Genomic DNA, 22,737 nt, shown 5'->3' with positions numbered 1-22,737 from the left:
CGGTGAATTCCCTCATAAAGCGATCTGTGCTAAGACATGCGAAAGGCGACAATCCTTACTTTGCCTTTCGGTGAACGAGTTCACATTCACCCCATGCATGACTCAAATTCATCGCTACGTTAAAACAAGCAAAACCATTTTTGCCACCTAGAGTCGGGTCGACGTGTAATATTTACATTCCCAGCTCCCACGACGTGACCCAGAGAAAGGGAAAAGACGAAAGTGCCGGCGAGCTAGGAATCCCAGCCGCCTCTCAGCCCTAAAGGCTGGTTTACACACTTGTGTTTGATCGTGCTATGACTGGTTGTAAGAGAACACCCAACCAATACGCACATGACTAGACCGAAGGTTTAGCAGCCTTTGCGAGATCAAGTCTACACACTTATCTACGAGAAACGGCCTGTTATAACGATGCCAAAATTTTTTCAATAGCAGTTGTAGCGAGCTCGACCCCAGTCAAACTTGAACGCGTGAACCAGCCTCGACTCGTCGTGCGTGCAGAGAACGGGTGCTCACCAGGATCGCCCTGAACGTCCAGCTGCCCTTCCGGCGATGCATTGGTGACAACGGGGCTCACTACTTCGGCCACTCCAAAGGCCAACGACACAGAACAGTCCAAGACGGTCTTCCAGATCTTCACGTCGGACGTCGACAGATTCCTGCAAACGTCGATTGCAACATTTTGTAGCTGCAACTACCACTGTGCTCCGTGAGCGAACAATGAGTACCTGAAACTTTCACTTCTGAGTGGCTCGTATACTTAGGCGATTTAAGTTAACCCTCAGTCTAGGGGAACTAAACGTTCCAAGAGTACTTTGAATGTTCCAAGAGTACTAAAACTACTAAACTACTTTTTAAGAGCCGCGCTGCAATATCATGGTTGAGGGCTTACAATGGAAGCCCTAGACAAACGAATCGAGTCGGGGCGGGAGAAACTGGCGAAGTATGCATAGTCGATCACCGTGCTGACTCCGCAGACTCTGCATCGACCGACTTGTCAATCACTTTCCTACTTTCCATAATTCACCAGCTGTTCGAAGCTCCAATGTAAACGTTTAACACGTTTGATTTTCTCGGCATCAAGATGGCCGATATCAGCCATCTTGATGACGGCCATCCGACAGTTCGAGCGGGCAGGACCATACACAAACATCAAGAAGGCTGACTTGAGCAAGCTTGATGTCGGCCACCTTGATGCTAGTTCCAGCGGGCTCAATCATTTAAAAACATCAAGATTACCGACTTCAGCCATCATGATGTTAGTTCCAGTGAGCCTGACCCTTTAGGGACATCAAGATGGCCGACTTCAGCAATCTTGATGTTAGCCATCCTGACGCCAGTTCTAGCGGGCACAATGGAATGCAGCGCTCTTAGGACCATTTAGAAACACCAAGATGGCCGACTTTAGGCTACTTGTTGTTGGCCACCTTGATGCAAGTTCCAGCAGGCACAACGAAATGCAGTACTCTGGGGCATTCACAGACTCTGCCTAATGCGTTTGCAGGGTTATCCCAGATGCCTTATGTGGGTTCGGGGAATGTAGATTCTCAAAATTCGGTTCTACTTAAAGACCGACAACCCGTTAGCGCTTTCCACTTTCCCCCACTTCCTCCTCTCCCCCTTTTACCCTGTCCAGCGTTGCCTGTTTCCTCCTCCACCATGGTGAGGAAGATCTTCTGCCTTGCAGAATCTCGGGTCTGGTCGTCGGACTTTAATGACGATACAAAATTGGTTGATCAACCCGTCTCTCACCTCCAGGACACCTTCCACAGCAGCGTCCTGAGCGAAATCATCACCCCGTAGAGCGGACCACTCGAAGATGCCTCCAGCAGGTTCCCCCTCGCCACTTCCAGCTGGGACTCCAGCTCAGACAAGAGCAGAATAGCCATCCAAAGGAGTCCGTCGTCACCGCAGTCCTTGCGGAATGCGGCATCCGAAAAGAGATGCAAGCATCGGCTTTTGAAAGGTGTCCTCAAAGTCGTTTCTGACAAAGCTCCCGAAGACATTTCTTGCAGAGCTTCAGACGTTTCGGACGACACATCTGGTGCTTGTTGTGGGATTTGTGGCAAAGAGCATGACGTCTGCGGTGCCAACTCCGACGTCAGCAACCGAGACAGCTTCCATACGACGGGTCCCGCCACCTTGAAACCCGACAAGAAGGTCAGGAGGTATGCCGCGGTCACTGAGTCCGGAGGCCTTGCGCTCCTGGTCAGTTCGACTGCCGCGCTGAGGAACTCTGCAAAGGGCAGTTCGTCCTGCATGGAAAGTGATCCAGAGGTCACGTCATACTTGAAGGTACTGTCGAGACCAGTTATAACGAAGTCAACGAGAATTGGAAGTCACTTAGCTATATCCACTTCATCGGTAACACGCAAAAAAAAAAATACACAAGCCGTCACGGGCACATGCTTATCGTGCGGAAAGCGGTCAAGGCTTCCCTGCACGTGCTCTCTGGTAGATCGAAGCCGCTTCTCGCCAACAGCGAGAAGCTCCGATCGAGGAAAGATCCTGCGAGCTACATGCGGACCGTGTCGACAGCTGCGACTGCCAACCATGGAGGACGCCGGTGGTGGACGACGCTCTTCACGTTTATGCGCGCTTTGCTGAGGATTGCACGCTTTTGGTTCAAGGAGATTGGCTCCGTCTTCCCCGTCGAGGTGCCCGGACTCCCCATCGTTGAGTGGCGATGATTAGCCGAATCGGTGCTTGAGCGAAGTCGAACTTTCGCGCATGAGCGACCACACCGACCAGCAACGCCGACACGGAACACGAAGCAAACAAAGAAGCGCGCACGGCACCAAGTTTGCACTCAAGCTCGTCATTCGTCGGCATAGAGAGCCTAGATTTAAGAGAGGGGGCAACTGCTTGATGAAGGTCACATGGTTTGTGGACCGCGTTGGAAAAATGAGCTGCAGTATGTAAGGAGTCAAAACTCAAAAGCGTTCACCTTCTGCAAATGTGTCCACCTCTCCGCCCAGTTTTCTTACCACACTGGCCACGTGACAATCAAACGCAGGTGCACTCATGCAAATCTGCCAGGAGGCGTCTGCCATTAAATTGCAAATGCTCTCAATGGTTGAAGTTGCTTCCTCTCTTAAATTTAGGCTTTCTCCATCATCTCCGCTAGTATGTTGTCACTAGCGCTCCGAACATTGGCATGCCACGATGGCTGCCGATGCGGAAAAGCCACTTTCCATATAAGGGCCCGTTCTGGGTAGCTGCTCAACCGCGGCAGCATGAGTGCAGCGGTCTGAAACTTTCAGAATTTTTTTTTTTTTTTTTAAACTATTACAAAATTTTTTTTCACTATATCCGTGGGAGTCGCACCATTTCTTTCACTAAAAACAGGTACAAATGCATTTAAAAAGTGCAAATGGGAATGGGAAATCATGATCGCTTCACTGTGTCACTATTTTGTTATAACTGGTCTCGACAGCACACTAGTGGTTCATTTATCCCAGAAGGAGCCGCATCCGGACTCGCTAAGACAGCAAAATATCTACCAGGAGTCTGTCTTTGAGGATTGAGTTTCATAGATACACCAGTCCAAAACTAACATGCTCTTCTTTGAGTCAGAAAGGTCAACTTTTTACGTGATAACAAAGACAAGATGCAGGAGTGGTAAGGTGCGTGTCTGACAACCATAGCACACGCTAGCCCAAATGTACTCTCGCATTGTGCAGCGAAGCAACAGAGCAAAAAGCTTGTATGTGTGATTATCCCTAAAAATAATAACCTCAAGCAAAAAATTTTGAAAATACCAATGTCACTTGTGCTGTCTCGATTTTCCATTATCCCATTTACACGCTATGCATTGGTGACCAGGTAAAAGTGGCAAAGCTACTTTTTTGCAGAAACATCACATTCAAAATATTAAAGAATAACAAGCAAGGTCATTACGCAAATATCACTACTACCGTAAATAACAATATGCTATTTGTGGGCTCAACTTCATTAAGCGTTCAATTTTCCCGTGTTGCCTTTCAAAATATTTGGTGGGGACAAAACTAAGGTACTAACCGGGCTAACCTTATCCATGTAAACGTGAGCATTTTATCCTCATCATCAATCTATCGCAATTATATTTCATCTGCAAAAGTCGAGCTGTCGCAAAACACCATAGTCTTTCAACGTCATAATATCAAAACACAAGTCAACGACATCTACGTACGTGAAACTCGTGCAGTTCCAACGGAACAGAATGCAACACCTGCAGCACCGCGGATTTGTTGGTTTCGTACGGGTCCTTGAGACACTGGAGCAGTGTGGTCAAACATTCCCGAGTCCAGGGTAGAAACAGCTTAGAGCCAGCACCTGAAATTACAACAATAATCTTTAATTCATGCCTTGCCTAAAAAAAGAAATGAACTCCCCTTGGTTAAAGCGTGAAAAAGCTCCAAAGGAACGTCATCTTGAAAAGATCATCTACCCCGTCTTTCCGACTAAACATCTTCATAATGGAAAAGAACACTGAAAAGAACGCTGGACCATGGCTCGAACGTGCACTAATTGAAGCACATTCTATTTCACTGCTATCTTAGCGTGGCAATTAGGTAGCACCAGAAAAGCACGACAAGTGATTTCCCAGATTCCTTTGTTACCATTTTATATCTCAGCCCATTGCATTCGTGCAAGCAGATCAGAAATTCGGAAAGCAGGAAAGAAAAACCCACCACCCAAAGGCTAGTGGAAAATAGAATGAGTGTAGAGACACTTCAACCTTTTGTGCACTGGGTTGTTGCAAGCAAGCAGAGGATCTCCACCGCCGTGGAGCGGCGGCAGAAGTTGGCCCCGGGGTACAGCTGATCAATGGCAGTGCGCAGCAACCAGCTAATAAACTCCTAAAAAAGACAAGAGAACAACAAAACTGGATAAAAGCAACTGCATCTGCCAACGGATGCGAAATCAAGCAAAAGCTGTTGTCGACACAAACCTGATGTGCTTCAAACAGCTCCAGCCCCAATGGGTTTGGCTTGGACGGGTCTCCTTTTCTCAGTTGCCTTCTGAGCAGTGTGTTGCTGTCATAAATTCGGTTCACCAGCTGTCGGAAAAGAAGAGTCCCAGAGTCTGAAGACCAAGTCTCGATGTCTCCGTCGTGTCATTCTTGCTGAGCAATGCATAATCGAGCAGGGAGCCAAGCCCTAATCCAAAAGAGAACAGAGAAGAGTTTCACCTTCTTAAGGGAAGCCAGCATCTGTTGTCTGAAGGCAGGCAACTGAACAGCCGTGTTGAGATGCAGGAACCCGCGCAAAGCGTCAAGGCAGAAGGGTTTCGGGGGTTCGCAGGACTTTGGATGATCTACAAGGAGTTGAAGAGTGTCTAGCCGAACCTGCGAGCAAAAGCAGAGTCAAATAATGTTTTTCAAGTGTATCGAAGCAACAAAAACTTTATGAAATATCCTACAAATCAAATGAGCTGCCTATGTGAGTGCACACACAATGCTTAGCTTCGACATTAAGGGAAGCTACGGAGGTTCTTGAAAAAAAACGAGTTAGAAGTGAATACTAATGTATTTTTACCCTGTGAATCCGAATACCCATACCATTTGTTGTGCAAGTATTGTTAAACACGAGAAAATGCGAAAGACAGTCGCTGTACGCTGCCCAAGGCTAGGGAGGTGGGGCTTCAGCCCTATATTGAAACTGCTCTTATGGCTCTCCAGCGCATCACATTGAAACACAATCGTGGTATTTGTTATTCTAAAGGCCAAATGAACGCAATTCAAGTGTTTTTTCTCAAATGCAGAAGTGCCCCATCCTCCCTTTAAGGGGGGACACTACCCAAAAAAGTAAAATTTTGAACCCCTTGTCTGATTTAAGCCATATTTACAGGGCTTGTTTCTGTTAATGCTGAGAACATTTCTGCCAAATTATGTTAACCTGGGTGAGGTACAAAAAAAACTGCAGACATTCAAAGATGAAAGTGGGCGTGCCTGCATAGGAAAACTATCGTTTTGAAATTACTTATAAATTTGTTATTTTGATGAGTTATATTGCATTAGGACAGTTCAGAGCAGATAACTATGGAGCTATATTTCTATGTTATACCATCTTTCACGACAAAAAAGCCACATAAAAACAAATACAGTTTTTTAGATTTCCATCCTTTGTCCAAAATTTTTGTTTTTGAGCATGAAAAATTACAAAAATAAAAAATACAAGCTCATAGTTATCTTCCCCTTAAAATTTCACCCCAGAAAAACTCATAAAAATGAATCCAAGTTATGTAATAACAAAACGATAGTTTTCCTAAAGTGAGATTTATGCCAGAAAGTGGAATGGAGAAAAATACGTTCAAAGTGCTCCAACCTCTACCTTTTCTTTAGCGTTGGGGGACCGAAAACAATTTATAAAAAATTAACTATGCAGTACAATTTAATGAAACTTTCTGGGAATACTCTCTGGATGTTGGTGGATGTAAATATGAAATTTTTCAAAATGAACGTTTTTTTGCAGAAATTGTTTTTTCTGGGTAGTGTCCCCCCTTAAAGGTGCCCGACGCCATAGCAAAAATGCATTTTATATTGTTGTGTGAATATTTGAATAGTAGTTTTGAATAATAAGCTATACGATATTTGCTTTGAGATGAACTGCGATATTCTTACTTTTCGAAGTGTTGATCGCAGCAGGTGAGCCCTGTAAGTGCACTTCTCATCGAGCACCTGCGCGCTGCGGGGAAGTAATACCTGCGAAGCTCACAAGCTCCGCAGGTATTGCTTCTCCACAGTGCACCAGTGTTTGGCGAGAAGCACACACGGCGCAGCCCACCCGCCGTGAATATGCATAAGTATATGCTACACAGAGATAGGCATTTCTTTTCAATTATTTACGATAACTGAATGAAATGTACACATTTTTTAGTGTTCAACCTCCTTTTTATAAATCTGGTACTTGCTTTGATATAGCTTTTTTTTATGTCCTGGATGCTGTGTATATGCAGGATTAACCATGTTCTTGCACACATGTGGGGCCTGGCAACACACTTAAAAGAGCCTAGTAAAATATGCTAATTCAGTTGTTTTAATCCACTGAGTGCAATGAACAACAAAAATAGTGTGTGAGAGACCTATTTTATTTTAAAATAACTAAAAATTGCAAAAATGTCATATCGAAAGTTGGTTAAATATACATTCTAACCAAGCCATGATAGTTGCACTCTACGCATCCTAAAGCATATGCATGCCTAATTCGGTAGGTGGTGTGCACCAACACAAATCTAGCTTGTGCACACTCTATACACAGATGGACAATTAGAATATTAGAGCTGTTAGAGCATCACACAAAGTACTGATTCGTAGGGGCACACCAGGTGTCGAATAGATGGCAATGAAGTCTAAGTACGCCCATGGTACTAAGCCTGTGAGCAAATTTTGCATTCGAGGAAGAAATACCTCAGGTAGATGTCTCCCATTTTATTTAAACAATGAGGCCAATGTTCAGCTAGGACGTTGAACAGCCCCAAACCACGACAAAAGCCCAGACAACAGACCTGGACGTTCTTGTGGCACATTCCCTGGTCGATGACGTTGCGCCACCGTTCCAAGTCTCCGGCTTCGATGAACGGCCTGTCCAAAAGCAGGCACTTGAGAATGGCCGGCACAAAGTCACCTGGAACGTTAACGGACGAGCGTCACGAAATAAAATGAAATGCTCAGTCATCCCGAGAATGAAGTTGTCACTCGACATTGAGTGATTCACTCACCCCCGCCTTCGGAAAGCTTCCCAAACACAAACTGTGTCGTGCCCGGGTGAACGGTGATCAGGGCGGGGAGCACGTGCTGTTAAAAGAGTATGAGTTGTTTGTACAGTCGTTTTGTCGTCTCTAAAGAGAAAATAATCAATATATGCGGATGAATTAACCGTCCCAATCAAGGAGGATAACTGTTACAAAGCCGCCGAAGGATAAAATTCTGGTGGTGCCAAAGATTGTCTTTCTGCAGCTTTGTAACATTCATCCCATTTGATCGGTGCAATTAGTTTATCTGCATACGCCGAGTGCTATAAAAGCATACATTTCAGTTCTGTACAAACCAATTCGGAAAAGTAATGTCCTGCCTTCTGTAAATTTGGAATCAAAGGGGAGGATTAGCCCGGTATCTATTTTCTAGGCTATGTGGCGCAAGCTACAGCCCATTTAAAGGGTACAGCCATTAGTATCTATCCATTCATCTCATATCCATACTTACTATATACAGTGCACTGATGTAATTGCCATAACTTAATGTTATGACCTTAGACTAGAGCAAGAAATCTCAACTTTTTTTTTTATATTGAGGAAACCCTATTTGGTTTGACTGAAAGCCGAGGAATCCAACCAGGTCTTGGCATTAATGAAATAAAGCAGCCCAGAAGAGCCCAGATGTTGTAAACAAACTTATTTCATAGTCGTGCATCGACTGATGGGTCAGATCTGCTAAGATAGTGTTTCATCTGTAACCGGGGGACCTTGACGGTACATGGAGAACCCCTGGGTTTCCAGAAACCCAGTTTGAGAACTCGTGAGATAAAGAATCCTGCGACACCCTATCTGGATAATTGCGCGAGGAAAGGGGGAGTTTCCAGAAGCTAACTTCTGTTTCGTGGTCCCGCGACAAACGACCTACCTGAAACAGGGGCACCGAGAGTTGCCTGAAGGGCTCCCGCGTTGACTCGAGAAAAGGATCGAGCCAGGCACGCTCAAACTCGGCAGCGGAGACTTCGCTCTTGTGCAGGAGGCCGAGCTTCTGCACCAGGTCTTTTACCTTAAAGAGGAGAAAAGGATGCCAATGCTTTTGTTCTCACATCTTGGATTTCGTGATCTATGACCGTTTTGGTGCCAGGTAGAAGTGCGTCCGCCACAGTGTGTGAAACACGATATGACTTCAAGGTTTTCAGTCACTGATATCAAACGGTGATAGCCAAATTGCAGTAGGACTTGTCTTGCCTTATCCTCGACATGGCTAAACTACCTGTTTTGTCGCACTTTGCTTTCACATTTCTGATTTTCAAAAAAACTTGTTAGATTTCTAAAAAATGAATATACAATTTGTAATACTATGCACTTGAGCCTCTTCGAGTGCAAGATTTTTTGTATCACGAAGCAGTGGCACTACATATTTTCTGACGTTCATTCCGGAACGAGCTTCGAATACCTTGAAATTCAGCCGCCGTAGTATTTTACTGAAAAAAAATACTATACCCAAATGCAGTTTTGCAAACTGAACGCCTGCATTCCAATACAATCGGTTCTGAGCAGAGCGAGAAGCTACGGTTAAAACGATACGAAAGCAATGCACTCCTTACGTAAGAGCACATGGCCGGCTCTTCAGCCGCCGAGAGGAGTCCGCTGACTAACTGCGGCCTGAGCTTCAGCAGGCGCTCGCAGCCCATGAGCTCGGCGATGTAACCCAACGTGTCGTACTTGCCCTTCCGATGCCATGGGAGGTCCATCAGAAACAGTACCATTTCCGTCAGAAAAGGCTCTGCTTCCGTTGCATCTGCATTCATAAGATTAAGCAGCTGGTGAGATTTTTGCTTACGGTACGTTGAATGCCACAATTACCGAGTATGTCTGCCGTTCATGAGCACACAAAATAAACAAATAAATCAATGAATGAATGAAGAGTAGAATCCAAGGAATGAAGAAAGAACCCATCTAATGTTAAGTACAGGGTGTCCCTAAAAAACATTTACAGCCTTTTTTTCACAGCGAAAATAAACCATGCCTTGCCAAACGCTCAACCTCCACCAAATCTAGCGCTAGCAATCCAGACTAGGTGCCAAAGTCTCGGAGCCTCCCACTATCCAATTTAAAAAGTCACAAGAGGAATTTGCAGTGCAAGAAACACTGCAATTTTTTTTCAGAGACACCTGGCATACTTTTATTCCACATCACACGAGGACTCACACTGGACAAACCGAATGGCTATTAACATTGCAAAGACAGTAACACCTCTAACTTGAGTAAAAAAGGCAGCATTATCAGCTCCCATTGCCAACCAATAACAGCGAGGAAACCAGTGTTACCGGTTTTATATTTTTGTCGGCGGCAGGCACTTTCGGCATTTACTGGTTACCGTAATTGAAGTCCAACACATGCTTTGTGCTTTCCACTTTTGCTCGCTCACTCTTTTCCCGTCTTGACCCCTCCCCAGGAGTTTGACGCCTTCTTTTAGAGCAGAAATTACACTTAACCATACCCTCCTCTCCTAGACCCTCCTTGCCTTGTGCTGCTACCCTTTTCAGTCTGGGTGAAGAGAAAGCTGAAAGGATCTTCAGCAACATAGAAAACTGATGCTGAAGGTCGACCTTCGACGCCCGAAAAGGTTGCGACCTAATTATATGTACCATATTTTACGGACTAGAGTTCGCAGACTATACACAATTAAAAGTTAAAACTCTAAGCGATGCAAACTATCTACTGAGGTGGACTACACTAGGATTTGCATTTTTTCCCAGATCGTTCATTACGACAAGACGTGACGAATTTTGCAAATTACAGACTAAGTTAATGGTAATTTATCTACAACACAAGCGTCTTTATGAGGTAATAGAGCAAACATGTGTCAAGGTGTGCTGCATATAAAAAAAAATATATTTTTTCGTGCAGACTATGCATTAGGTGTGCAGACTATAGTCCGGAAAATACGGTAAACGATGCCCAGAAGTAAATCATACGTTTTTTGACCCCCGTTTCTATTAATATGCCAATGAAAATTGAAACCAAATTATTTATTGACCTGATTGCAGGGCGCCTACATTAATAAAGTCAAGCCTTTCATTTATGCCCAACATTAGTAAGCACTAATCGAACACGGTGAATGTGCCAGTGGCCTCGGGGGCTAGAACCCACACCAAATGCATGTGCACATTGTGCGCATGACAGATGACGGGAAAAACGAACGTCAATCCACAAATCCAGCCGCCCGAGAAAAGCTCACCTCCGGAGAGAAGCACGTTCATGCTCACCACTCCCTTGAAAACGAGTCTCGCATGCTGGCTCACTGCCTGAGTCGTCGGGAACGCATGTTGGAGAAGAAAATGTTCACCCGATCAAATTCCGGCACCAGAAACGACAGAACAAACTCGCCTAAGCAAATGTGTCCCCAGAAATTGCTCAGAAATGCATTCCGAGAATTGTCCGTTTTTGTCACAACGTCGCTGTAAAGGCTCGTTCATGCACTTGCAACCGCTTACGAGCAAGTGTACTCCAACCTTCCGGGGTTTCTTATGATGACTGAACATGCTGATGGCGCCACCTGTTGGGAAACCGTGGAAGGCTCGCAGATTCTGTACATTTTCTTTTTTATCGTTCTTTTGAGAAAATTTTTACGTTATAAACGACCATTTCTCGTAGACGGTACATTCATTTGGTCTTGTGAATACTGCGAAACCTTAGCTCTAGAAAAATGCAGTTCCGGGATTGAATCATAGATGGCAACGGCTTGTTGTTTCGTCACAAGTTTATCAAAAAAAGTTTAAACGCGCTTGGTCGTTAAGCAGTCAGGAGTGTGTCAACCAGTTTTAAACTTTGAAGCCTTACAATCCGTCTCTAAAAAATTTTTCTGGGGACCTATAAATTTGTCGTCTCTTCGACAAAATAAAATCAGACATGCAGCGAGACAAAGATGAAACGAGAAACTAAAATCTTACGTCGATGTAATGCTCCCAGTAGGACCAGACGAATTCCAACAACGGGTCGGTAACCCGCGACCTTTCGACGAGAACAGTCTTCATCGTCTCGAACTGGCTACCAGATCTGAGCATTTGCCTGGAAGAAAACGGCACGAAAACTATTCTCGGCTCACAAGCTCCCGCTCGACTAAGGAAAGTGAAAAGGCACTGAAAAACCCCATCTGCACAAGGTGGCGACCGGTTCGCAAGAATGGAGTAATCGTGCAATTTGCTATGGTAGAGATACGAGCAGAACAATGCTCACTTCACCCATGTGGTGGTTTAAATTTTTGGACAAACATCAACGTACAAATTGGCCAGGCTACAGCTGTGAGGTGTGGTCCTGTAGCCTGTAAGGTGGGCCCATAGCAAAACCAGTGTATATTCTCAATTAGTCGCTGAAGGTTCACAAAACACACGACGTGCCGAGCTTCGTGCACTTCGCCATTGCTACGCAGCCAGTGAGATTGCAGCATGTTCCAATAAGAGTGTGAACGAATTACGAAGCAAGAAGAGCCATTGTAATAAGCTATGCCCTTAGCTGACAACAACCGTGGCGGCATACGAGTGCCGGAGACGACACCAGAATGCTAGAAAATTTGAGAACTTGGTCCAACTCACAAGATGCGATTTACAAGCTGCAGCACGGTCTTTACGCACGTGAGGAGAAATGCCGGCTCTCCTGACCTGAAGAAAAACAAAAGAACAGGGTGCTTTTACTTTGTCTTCCTGTCAGCCACACACTTTCGAGTAAGTAATCTAAACAGCGACGACAAGAAAATCAAGCGCACGATTAGGGCACGTAGACGGAATCGGTTTGCTCGTACGAGGTCGTCCCATAAAGATGCTCTAAAGTTTCCGGTCTCTCCTTGTTGACCAAGCAACACTGTTGGCACGAACGTGACGTTGGCGCTTTTTTATGTTTTACGTCAGAAGCGTATCGACAGGCACCACTTTTACTGCTTCGGTTATTGCTCCAACTGAGAACTTTCCACCACATAAACAGTCTTATTTACAACCTTTCCATTCTTAAAAAAAAAATTGCCAGTTAGCATTAATAGTTTCATGCCACGTACATACTTGTGTATCATATCTGGCATAACAAACCAACAAGCTTCAACATGATGCGCAAATACTGAAAACTACCGAGCACTTGTTAGGCTAGAGTGCAAAAACACATAAGAGGGTGGGCTTCACCGCTTTGCACCGGCGTGCTTGGAGATGCAGGAGATGTAGGCGGGACGCTACAATCCCTACAACACTACTCGCAAGGCGATATCTCAAATGGATGGCCGTAATTTTGGAAAAAGAGGTCGAGATTAAACCAGGCCGACGAGACGCGTGACACCAAGATACCGTGTTTCCTCCTCTCTTTGCTTCGCTCCCTCAAGGCCGCGAGACGGAGAAGACGCGAGGCCGTTCCCTCTCCTTCTCAGAGAAACATGACGTCAACATTCCCGCCAAATGCGCCTCCTTTTTTGAAAAATACGGTCATCCGTTCGAGATATCGCTCTACGAGTGATGTTTTCGTGTTTGTAGCATCCCGTTGCACGCTTTTGCCGCGTGTTTTGGGAAATTCAAATTTTGGTTCAGCATCCCTTTAAGCTCTTTTATGAAATATTAAAGAGAGCAAGCTGGATGAGCATAATGAACAATAAATACCACAAAGGGCACATACAGCCAAAAACACGAAGACGGGACAAGCACTTGTTTTTTTCGTGTTCCTGTCCCTGTGTCTTTTGTGCTTTTTGTTGTTCATTACACTAATTTATGACACGGTGCAAGCTCAATATTTTACGGCAAGTCAAGTCTCCAAAGTGGCCAAAGGTAAGCAACCCTGGGGGCAAAGCAGACAAACAAAGAATAGCTGTCTGCGCAGTGATAACAGCCTGTTCCTGGCACGGAGGGTCGCCGTGAGCAAACTCGTTCAAAACGTCAAGCAAAACCGAAACATACATACATAAACTGCACAGCCTACGAACCTTCGATGGACAGACAATGTTCGATAGAGTAAAACGTCGACGAGAACAGTTCCTTTGTCTCCGCATCCTCGCAGAACTTCTTCGGGTGTGAGGCTTCCGACGAGCCCGCTCAGGAAGCAAACCTCGGCCAACGGCGACCCGGCAAACCAATCCACCGGCCAGGGATGGAACATCTGAAGACAAGGACCCAGTTCGTGTACCAATGTCCTGACACACCGCTTCAAACATCTGCCATCTATGTTACGCCGAGGTCAGAGTAACTATGTAGGGTATGCTTCGAGTACTGGCAGTTCATTCCCCAATTTTCTTGTGGGTGCCGCCATTTTTTATCTCTAGTGCAGAGAGAGCACATATGGAGATCAATACAATTCGAGAATGCGACTTCCTCAGTTTTAAACACAGTGTTGGAAAGCTCAGGCGATATTGCTTTGCTTTTTCGAAGATTGTTTTATTGTTTCTGGAGGACGGAAAAACATTTCCTTCAATTTCCGAGAAAGCTTCGGGCAACCGACGAATACGATTTGAAGTGCAGAGGTGGCTCAAGGGTCATTGCTCGAAAGTGTAGCTCATATGGCGGCTCTAGCCAAACCAAGCACGTACCTTCTGGAAATCTCCGACATTCGTGACCTTGAGGACGAGCGGCAACACCGTGCCCGTGCTTAGCTTGCATGTCAGTATGGACGAATCTGCGGTTGAAGAAAGGGGAGGGGGACAACGTTGCCAACCGCACATCGAAGTATGGCACCCGGAGTGTGCCTCCAACACCATTGAAGGCAGTCCCTTGGTTCACACCCGACAACAAAAGTGTTGCGACGCTGTCCGAAGCTTTCTGCCGCGAGCCGCTATGTGACCGGACGGTCAATGGAAACCAGAGCAGACGCGGGACGGGACGCCGCGGTGAGAGCGATCCCCGCGTCCACTCACCTTTTTTGCCGGCACTTCTGCGACCTGGCGGAATTGCGACGTCCAAGGGCGCGACACTCCGGCTCCTGCGACGCAACCTGTTCTCACTTCGGGAATGCTTTCAATGCTGGGGCAGAATAGGACTCTACACACACCACCCGGAGACGTGTTCCCAAAAACATGCCTCAAAAGAAAAGAAAGAAAAAACGGCCGACCCCAAACAAAAGCAAATTGCCCGGTAGAGTTTGCACGGCAGCTTACCTTAAAGGGATGCTGAACCGAAATCTGGATTCCCCAAAACACGCGGCAAAAGCGAGCAACGGGATGCTACAAACACCAAAACATCACTCATACAGCGATATTTCGAACGGATGACCGTATTTTTAAAAAAAAGAGGCTCATTTGGCAGGAATGTTGACGTCATGTTTCTCCGAGAAGGAGAGGGAACGGACTCGCGTCTTCTCCGCCATGCGGCCTTGACGGAGTGAAGAGAAGAGAGGAGGAAACTAGGTATCTTGACGTCAAGCGCCTCGTCGGCCTGGTTTATTCTCGACTTCTTTTTCCCAAAATACGGCCGTCCATTTGAGATATCGCCTTACCAGTAGTGTTGTAGGGATTGTAGCGTCCCACCTACATCTCCAGCATTGTTTTCTTGAAATCCAAATTTCGGCTCACCATCCCTTAAGCAGACTGCTCCGACCGCATCCTTACACTGTACAGCCTCGGCACAGCAAAATCACGTTGCTTTCTTTTTACTTTCCACAAGGACAACAATTGTGCCTCGCTATCTACATATCTTCGCAATAGTGAAGTTTTACTGTATTAGTGCTACCCGACCCATCACAAAATTAGGCTTCGTGTTCACCAATATTTGCTACCACAATGTCGCAGCAGACCAGCTCAACCTCTTAGCTCCTCGCACCCTTCTCAAGACCTCGCATGAAACCTTCATTCAAGTAACCTCAAGCCGAGTAAAGCAAGAAGTGCCTTTAAAATACCTCCTCTGCAAAATGTATCGATTACGTGACCTGGGATTGGCGACAGGGGGCAACCGAATCGAACGGTCAGGTATGCTTGCTGCCATCTGTACGATCAGTAAGTCACTATACTCTGTTCACTTTTAGGCTGAGACTACGGTTGGAGAAAGGTGCCCGCCGGACCAATCGGCCGCCTCCCTTTGGTCACCTGACCCGACTCTATGTGCCTGGGTGTGGGCAAGAGTGTGATCACGTGACGAAAAAGGGGTACAACTCATCTCACGAGGACATAGCTTCCACTGGAGTCTCAGTTTAGGGCTGAACCGAGTACAAAGTGACACCAGGATCTGGTGCGCAAACCCGCGGACGACCTGGTCAACGCAACGTCAGTCACAGTGCCCGAGAGAAGAGAGGAGTTGATACTACTCACTCGACTTCAGCAGCTCAAGAAGAAGGGGGAAAATGTTTTCGGCCCACTTCGGCAGTTCTTGATGGCCAGCACCCAGCTGAACCACAAGACCGACCGCTTTTGCCACCTTGGCCAGCAGCTGATAACAGTCGCCGATCACTTGGGTGTCTTCAGTGTGGCTGGAATCGCAAATGATTGACCGGTTCAGAAGCCCGTCGACGCAATGCTGCGTTCGAAGCGACCTACCCTGCCCCTGTACTAGGAGTGCCAGGAAGAGACACAACCGAACCACGAATTAACTGTAATTACGTTGTTCGTTTAGACAGCAGGAAGTTAGAATGCCTCAATGGGTGTCTGGGGTCACCACTTCAGATGACAAACTTAGCCAGTGCAGTACAACAGCTAGCCTGGGGTCATTAACGTGCAACACGCAGTAGTCATCCACAAATTAAAATTAATTAAGAGGTGATCCACAAACGCACTCTGCTCGTTTAGATCAAAACGGGCAGGGGTGCGAACATAGCTCAGGATCTTTGTGCTCTGCAGTGTGAGCATTTGCTCCTTATGCTCCTAACTGTGATGCACTAATACGCTCGGCTGCTGATCCCCCCAAACGACAAAGAGAGCGTGCCAATATGTCACTGAGCTTTCTTTGCCCAATTGAGAAGTTTGATTGCAAATAACCCTGTCCCTCGTGAAGCCGATACAAATGCAAATAAGATCTGCAAAACTGCAGACCTGTGGTGAGGCATCATCACAGCCTTTCCCCTCGCTCAAATAGCAAAGTGCGAACGCAACCAAAACTCGAGTTCCGCCATGACTCCGAGCTGTCGATTTGATTTGCTGGCAAACATTTTCCCTCGTACTACCTGATGATGCCGACACCCGTGACCAGGAGTACTTTGAGGTAGTCGAGCACTGTAACATGGTTTAAAAAAAACATGTCAGCCACACTTCTAGCCTGTGGCACAAGATGCTGGGCACATGGCATTCATTAGTGAGGTCATGAAAGCTCACCTTCTTCAAAGCAGTGCTCCACAACTCTCAATCCTAAAAAAAAAGAAAAAAGGATTTGTGTGAAAATGGAGATTTGTTATGTACATAAAGTGTTCAACTGAAGGTTTTGTTTTGTTTTCTTAGATGACCTCATAGAAGAAAACACACTGTGATGACAAAGATCATCACACTGGCATTAAGAACCTAATTAGCATGAAATATGTACTTCTCTTTTACTTTTCTTTGGAACTCTCAAGATGGGCTTTACTGGAGTTTTCAGATTGGGGACAAAACACTCTAACCCTTAAAAGAATTATACGAGACAAGAAGGATAAAAAAAAGCCCTCTTGAACTCTAGAGAAACCAAAACAATGCTTGTCGACATTTAGCGCACTTGAAAAACTGTCACTCAAGCATTCACACACCCAAAGAACACTTTTCTCACACAGCACTCGCTGTGTGAGAGCTGTGTGAAAAAAGTGTTCTTTGGGTGTGTGAATGCTTGAGTGACAGTTTTTCGAGTGCGCTAAACATCGACAAACATGAACAACCAACTCGCCTAATCTCAAGTTCTTACAAAACAATGCTTACCCAACGAAGTCGAAAGAAGGGTCAAGACGTTCTCGACGCCGTGCACGAGTTGCTCAAGATGAGGCTCTCGCTGGTTTAACACTTCTAGCAACGCAAGCATCATTGCATCGAGGGTCTCGGGGTCAGCAGCGTGTTCTTCTAGGACCCTGAATTTGATCAAAGATCAAACCATGTTAACCCTTGAGAGCCATGCCCAAGTATGCTAGGGCATATTCCCATGTGGTTTCAGTGTCGGTTTGCTCCCTGCCGCCCAACTGAGCTGTCTTTTTTTTTTTTTTTTTTAATGTGTAGTGGCATGTGTGGGCAAGCAATAAAAACAATACTTTATCTTGTTTTTTTTTTTCTTTTTAGTTAGTCTATTTTTGTTTTGTATGTTCTTTTTTTATTACAGAATGGTGAATATACTTTGTCCAGTCGTGTGCTTCATGACAAACAGTGAGACCTAGAAATTACTAAAATGAACTGTTGAAATGAACGACTGCAAAAACGAGGAAGTTAGAGTTCCCAACAAACAAAGGCCGAGTAAGGCCGCCGAAAAGAGTGACCTCGGAGTGCGAGGTCAAGGCGCCGCTGTATAGTGTCGTGCCTCAAAAAGTACAATAAGAGAAATACGCCATACGTAGGAGACACGCAAACATTGATTAACTTTTAGTCCCCAAAATAGTTACGAATAAATATTCGTCATTGAGCATATGCTACAATTTACTTTTGGACCTTCCCATACAGGAAAAAGAAAAACCCGGCACTCAAAGGGTTAGTCATTCATAGCCGTATTTACTCATGAAACAAATAAGTCGTAGCGGTTACGGCATTTACGAAGTCAGGCAGAAACAATAGATGCTAACCTGAACGCGGCTCGCTTGACCGGATGCCCAATGTTGGCAGCAACGTGAATCTTTGCCAGGACGTCTGCCATCAGTTGCCAGCATAATCTGCTCGTGGGATCCTTAATGTCCCGCAAGGACTTTCCAATCTAGGAAGGAGTGCCCAAGCCAAAAGTATGTTAGGATTAGCGCATCAGCTAGGTGCAGTACAATGATGACGTGGCTAGAACCGGAAGGCAATTACATTTGATCAGTGGCAACAAGCCCACTGAGCACAACACATTCTGTAGACCAAAAATAGAGAGAGCATGAAGATCCATGGCTACAGGACTGCTACAAGACGTTTCAAGACGTCTAGGGCTGTATATGTTGTTAAAATGTCCACAGGACGTCTAGCACATCTTGCCAAGACATCTTATTTGCGACTCCAGCAAAACGGACGCCACCCAGCGGGAAAACCAGGAACCAGCCGGACCAGGTCGCTCCACGCCCCTCCGCGTCTCTGGTGGCTTTCGCGGACACGTGTTGGTGCAGTGGCGAACAATGTAGCTTGACGAAGGTCCGAATACTTCTTAAGTTTGCCTGAGTGTTCATTAGTGTGGTGAAGCCTCAGAAGATTCTTTCCTTCCATCACGTGTTTGAAAGCCCCTTTACTCCACAACACATGGTCGCGTGCGTGCTTTCGATTTCTTGCATGGGGAGGAATCACGGAAAAAAGTTTTGATTTCTCGTCTGTCTCGAATCACATTCAAAGTAACAACTACTTGCTAACTGATAAGCGGTTTCTTTATAAGGATGTAGAACAGTGGACTGAGGACGACAGACGAGGAGTTGCAGTCAAGTGAATGGAAAGGTTCGACAGCTGGTTTTCTTGAATTTGGTTGTGTTCGATTAGCTTCAAGTTTGAGCCACCCACGCAGGTCGGAGCGTTGGCTATTAATCTCGGCTGCTTTTCGCCGAACACGCCTCTGGACCGCACCGAAGGAGTTGGGCTGATTTCGAAATTACTTGATTCAGGAAAACCTGCTCGTTGCATATGATTAATGAGGGAAATTATCTGCTTTCAAAAGGTGGGAGACGCATCTCGCAAAGTTAGAAGCTGTCACGGCATTATGATCTATCGCGCCTCCAATATTTATATTATACCCCCGTCGAAGCCAGCAGAAATATATGTCTACATTGCTCAGGTTGACCGGCCACAAAAAATACTAATTTTCTCCTTTCAGGATTCGAAGTCAAGTTCAATGCAGAGAAGTTCTATGTGAATCTCCGATGAAGACACTCTTTAGTTTGTCCGCATTCGTCTCTGTGCTACCCTCTAGAACTATTTGGCTGAGTTTAAGTGGTATCTCTGTCTGTCAAATATACTTTTATTCAGCAGTTCACCTAATAGCGAGTCAACTAAGCTCATATTTCAACCCGAAGAATATACTAACATCATTTTAGTGGGACATACTACGTAATATAACACATAACCCGCTCGTCAAAATGACTTCTTGATTGCTACTAAAACCTGAATCGAAACACGAGTATCAGCTGCTTAGTGGGGTGCGAGCGGGTTAACATGCTCCTTGGCTCAAGAAGCGCTTGCTTAATTTTTATAGTTCTCCTGCAGCCTGTGTTGTTGACCGAGCAGACGAATGGAGCTGTTTCTTAAAGCGGATACGCAGAAAAGCTCGATTTCGAGGACAGATAAGTCGCATGGTTGAGGCATGCGAGCTAGCTGAATATTACTCTCGGTGGAACAATTCTGTAGTCATCGCCGCTTTCCTTAGCTGATCAAAACTGATTAGAGTCTATTACCGCCTCTCCTAAGCCCATAGTTTCGGTTTTGAACAAAATCTCCGAAACAAAAGTTTAACTTGAAAAGAACAAAAAAACACCGGGAAAACAAAACTATGCTCTGCAAGTTTATGTTCACCGGCTACACCGTCTCAGTTCAAATACATATAAAATTGGGCATTAAACAAAAGAAAATCTGCTAAATTGAATGCGCCACCCGTTCAGGCGGCGCGGCCGAGCCGACGCGACCTGGACCCAGCCGTCATGGATGGATGGATGGATGGATGAATACGGCAGAGCCCTTTGGATTGGGCGGTAGCTTACGCCACCTAGCCGTTTTGTTTTATCATTTAAGCTTAGAATATTTAAATGTGAAATCTATATTCACTCCGCAGTGCCATGTTTGTTTTGTGGTGGCACCCCCTATAGGTCGCTGGAGTCACGAATAGCTGCTCAGGGAGGGGAGGGGGGGGGGGGGGGGGGGGGGGAGGGGTACTCCCAATTGTTGTCACTAGCCAGAAGATGCTTCCGACACAAGTTACACTTCATTGCAAGGTCAAGCTCACTTTTCTGACTTGACCACCGTCGCTACAAGCTGAACATCTCAGCAAAGGTGCTTGTACAATTATAAAAGGGCAGCTTTAAATATTCTTGAATGGTTAAAATCGGGCAAATCTAACCTGTTTAACTGCAGCAACCTGGTGAAGGCCATCGGAACTGTCGAAGATTTCAATCAACTGCTCGTGAAGATCACCCTGCAAGCCTCCAGTCTTCAGCTCTGAAAACGAAAACAACTTCTCTGTCACTGACATCGCCTCATTAGACCCGGTGTCGCACGCTTTCAGGGTGTACGCTACTTGCCCCCTATTGTGCCGCGACTCTCAATGAGCCAAAATAAATAAATACTACCACCATCTCACAATTCTGGTGCTTGTCAGCAACGTAATCAGTTGCGCTTTCATAGGCATCGCCACTAAATCTCGACACCTCGGGATATCTGAAGTGCCGAAGTTCCAAGAGCTCTTGCACTCGAATTTCTTGGGCATATTTTATGAGGAACAACCGAGTAATTGAAGCTAACTCACCCTCCAGTCGCTTGTAAACATGAGCAGCTGAGGAAATCAGAACTGTCTTTGGCGCTTCGGATTTTTTCCGGCCCATAATTTCTCCTACGCGTGACTGGCGACGAATTGTTCTTTGAACTGTACTACGTAATTACACCTCAATCGCGCCTAGGTTCGTAAAAAAGGGGGTTTACAACCCAACGAGACGGAATGAATGCGGCACATTGACAACACACACCAACACGCACGTGTGCAGTCTGTGGCTGGCAGCCTGGCGGCCTGGCCAGCCTGGCTGTGACTTTGATGGATACTAATGGCTAAAAATAAAAACTTCCTAGATGTGCAGTCTAATGGACTACAAAATAAGCTTTTAGTTATTTTATGCTTTCTGCTCTTAGATCTTAAAACTCCTAAACCCAACAAGCCTAAACCATTCCAGCAGGAAGGGCGGAGAGAGAAAAATAACCTCCCCCTCTCACCCCATGCGTCGTCTGCTTCGCCTAGTGGGCTGTGCACTGGCTGTGCCTCGCATAAACTCGGTTCAAAAATCGCGTCAGTTCAGAAATTTCAAGCGCAAATGCGTGGATTTTGATGTGCAAGTTATCGTGTAATGCTATTTCCGATGAAAAGAATAAGCGGGTCCAATTCCGCTGTTACCTGCTGGGCAAATAAAAAAAAGAGAAAAAAAGAAAGGAAACATGGTCGGTCTTTCCCCACCGGCGAAAAGTAGACCCGGTTGCAGTAGCTTTTTACTATATATAAAGGTCGTACTTGTGTAGGCCTTCAGCAAAAATGAGTGAGGCGTCTGGAATAAATAAATAAAAACATGCTCCCCTTGAGGGTAGTACTGCCGGCTGGTGCCACTGCTATTGAAGTAACGGAACAAAGATAGGCTAGCTGATCAGCTACTGAAATAAAACAACAGAGCACTATAGGCTGATTCTGGAGTATCCATAAATATTCTAAAAACACGAACACTTCGCAACTGCAGCCGCGAGCGAGAGTTCGATGTTCCGTACAGCTCGCCGGTACAGCTAGCCCAGATGCAGAACAGTTTGTCGTCTGCTAGCGGAATCAGGTGCGTGCCCTTTCTCTCGTTTTACCTTAGCGAACCTACTGAAGTTCCCGGATGTGTGGAAAGGGCGCATCGGTCGAACAAAATGGTGCCGCCCTGAGAGCCCTTACGAACACTGTACCCTTACAGACTACCAGACACGCGATTCTCCAAGGCAGAAGATCTTCCTCACCCTGGGGGAGGAGCAAACAGGCAACAGTGAACAGGGCAGAAGGGGGAGAGAAGGAAGCGGGGAAAAAGTGGAAAACGCAAACTGGTTGTCGGTTGTGTCCTTGGCTACACCATGCAGACATCTCTGATCCTCGGACCGTGTCGATAGACCCTTCCCGAAATTCAGTGACATCTCGTGGCTAATGGCAGCTTAACTTTTTCCGTACTAATGGCGGCAATGAAAATGGAGTCTGCTGTATTTTATTGAGCACCGTCACTTTAGCAAGTCAACGGCAAACGACAGTGTGCACTTCACAGTACATTTCCTTCTAA

The 22,737-nt window shown here is 45.8% G+C and overlaps 1 protein-coding gene across 1 annotated transcript in view; it reads right to left on the bottom strand.

Annotated features, from left to right (window-relative positions):
* The window catches only part of LOC8053406 (thyroid adenoma-associated protein homolog), a 51,531-nt gene extending 30,128 nt beyond the window's left edge, over positions 1 to 21,403 (bottom strand). The window contains exons 1-22 of the mRNA XM_029972500.4: positions 21,201 to 21,403; positions 20,796 to 20,893; positions 18,355 to 18,482; positions 17,510 to 17,655; positions 16,940 to 16,972; positions 16,792 to 16,840; positions 15,944 to 16,101; positions 14,234 to 14,319; positions 13,634 to 13,806; positions 12,273 to 12,338; positions 11,631 to 11,748; positions 10,919 to 10,985; positions 9,282 to 9,475; positions 8,603 to 8,740; positions 7,702 to 7,777; positions 7,489 to 7,607; positions 5,174 to 5,329; positions 4,934 to 5,041; positions 4,721 to 4,841; positions 4,172 to 4,314; positions 1,753 to 2,255; positions 517 to 659 (exon numbers count right to left, since the gene is read on the bottom strand). Of these exons, the coding sequence (XP_029828360.2) occupies positions 517 to 659; positions 1,753 to 2,255; positions 4,172 to 4,314; positions 4,721 to 4,841; positions 4,934 to 5,041; positions 5,174 to 5,329; positions 7,489 to 7,607; positions 7,702 to 7,777; positions 8,603 to 8,740; positions 9,282 to 9,475; positions 10,919 to 10,985; positions 11,631 to 11,748; positions 12,273 to 12,338; positions 13,634 to 13,806; positions 14,234 to 14,319; positions 15,944 to 16,101; positions 16,792 to 16,840; positions 16,940 to 16,972; positions 17,510 to 17,655; positions 18,355 to 18,482; positions 20,796 to 20,893; positions 21,201 to 21,276 (2,899 nt within the window). The 5' untranslated portion in view covers positions 21,277 to 21,403. The remainder of the gene's footprint in view (positions 1 to 516; positions 660 to 1,752; positions 2,256 to 4,171; positions 4,315 to 4,720; positions 4,842 to 4,933; positions 5,042 to 5,173; positions 5,330 to 7,488; positions 7,608 to 7,701; positions 7,778 to 8,602; positions 8,741 to 9,281; positions 9,476 to 10,918; positions 10,986 to 11,630; positions 11,749 to 12,272; positions 12,339 to 13,633; positions 13,807 to 14,233; positions 14,320 to 15,943; positions 16,102 to 16,791; positions 16,841 to 16,939; positions 16,973 to 17,509; positions 17,656 to 18,354; positions 18,483 to 20,795; positions 20,894 to 21,200) is intronic.
* Between the last annotated feature and the right edge of the window lie 1,334 nt (positions 21,404 to 22,737).

The sequence above is a fragment of the Ixodes scapularis genome, unplaced genomic scaffold (assembly GCF_016920785.2).
Source record: "Ixodes scapularis isolate PalLabHiFi unplaced genomic scaffold, ASM1692078v2 PGA_scaffold4__175_contigs__length_147842914, whole genome shotgun sequence".
Taxonomy (NCBI): domain Eukaryota; kingdom Metazoa; phylum Arthropoda; class Arachnida; order Ixodida; family Ixodidae; genus Ixodes; species Ixodes scapularis.
The sequence above is the reverse complement of the archived record's forward strand: the minus strand, read 5'-3'. Positions and strand labels throughout refer to the sequence as shown.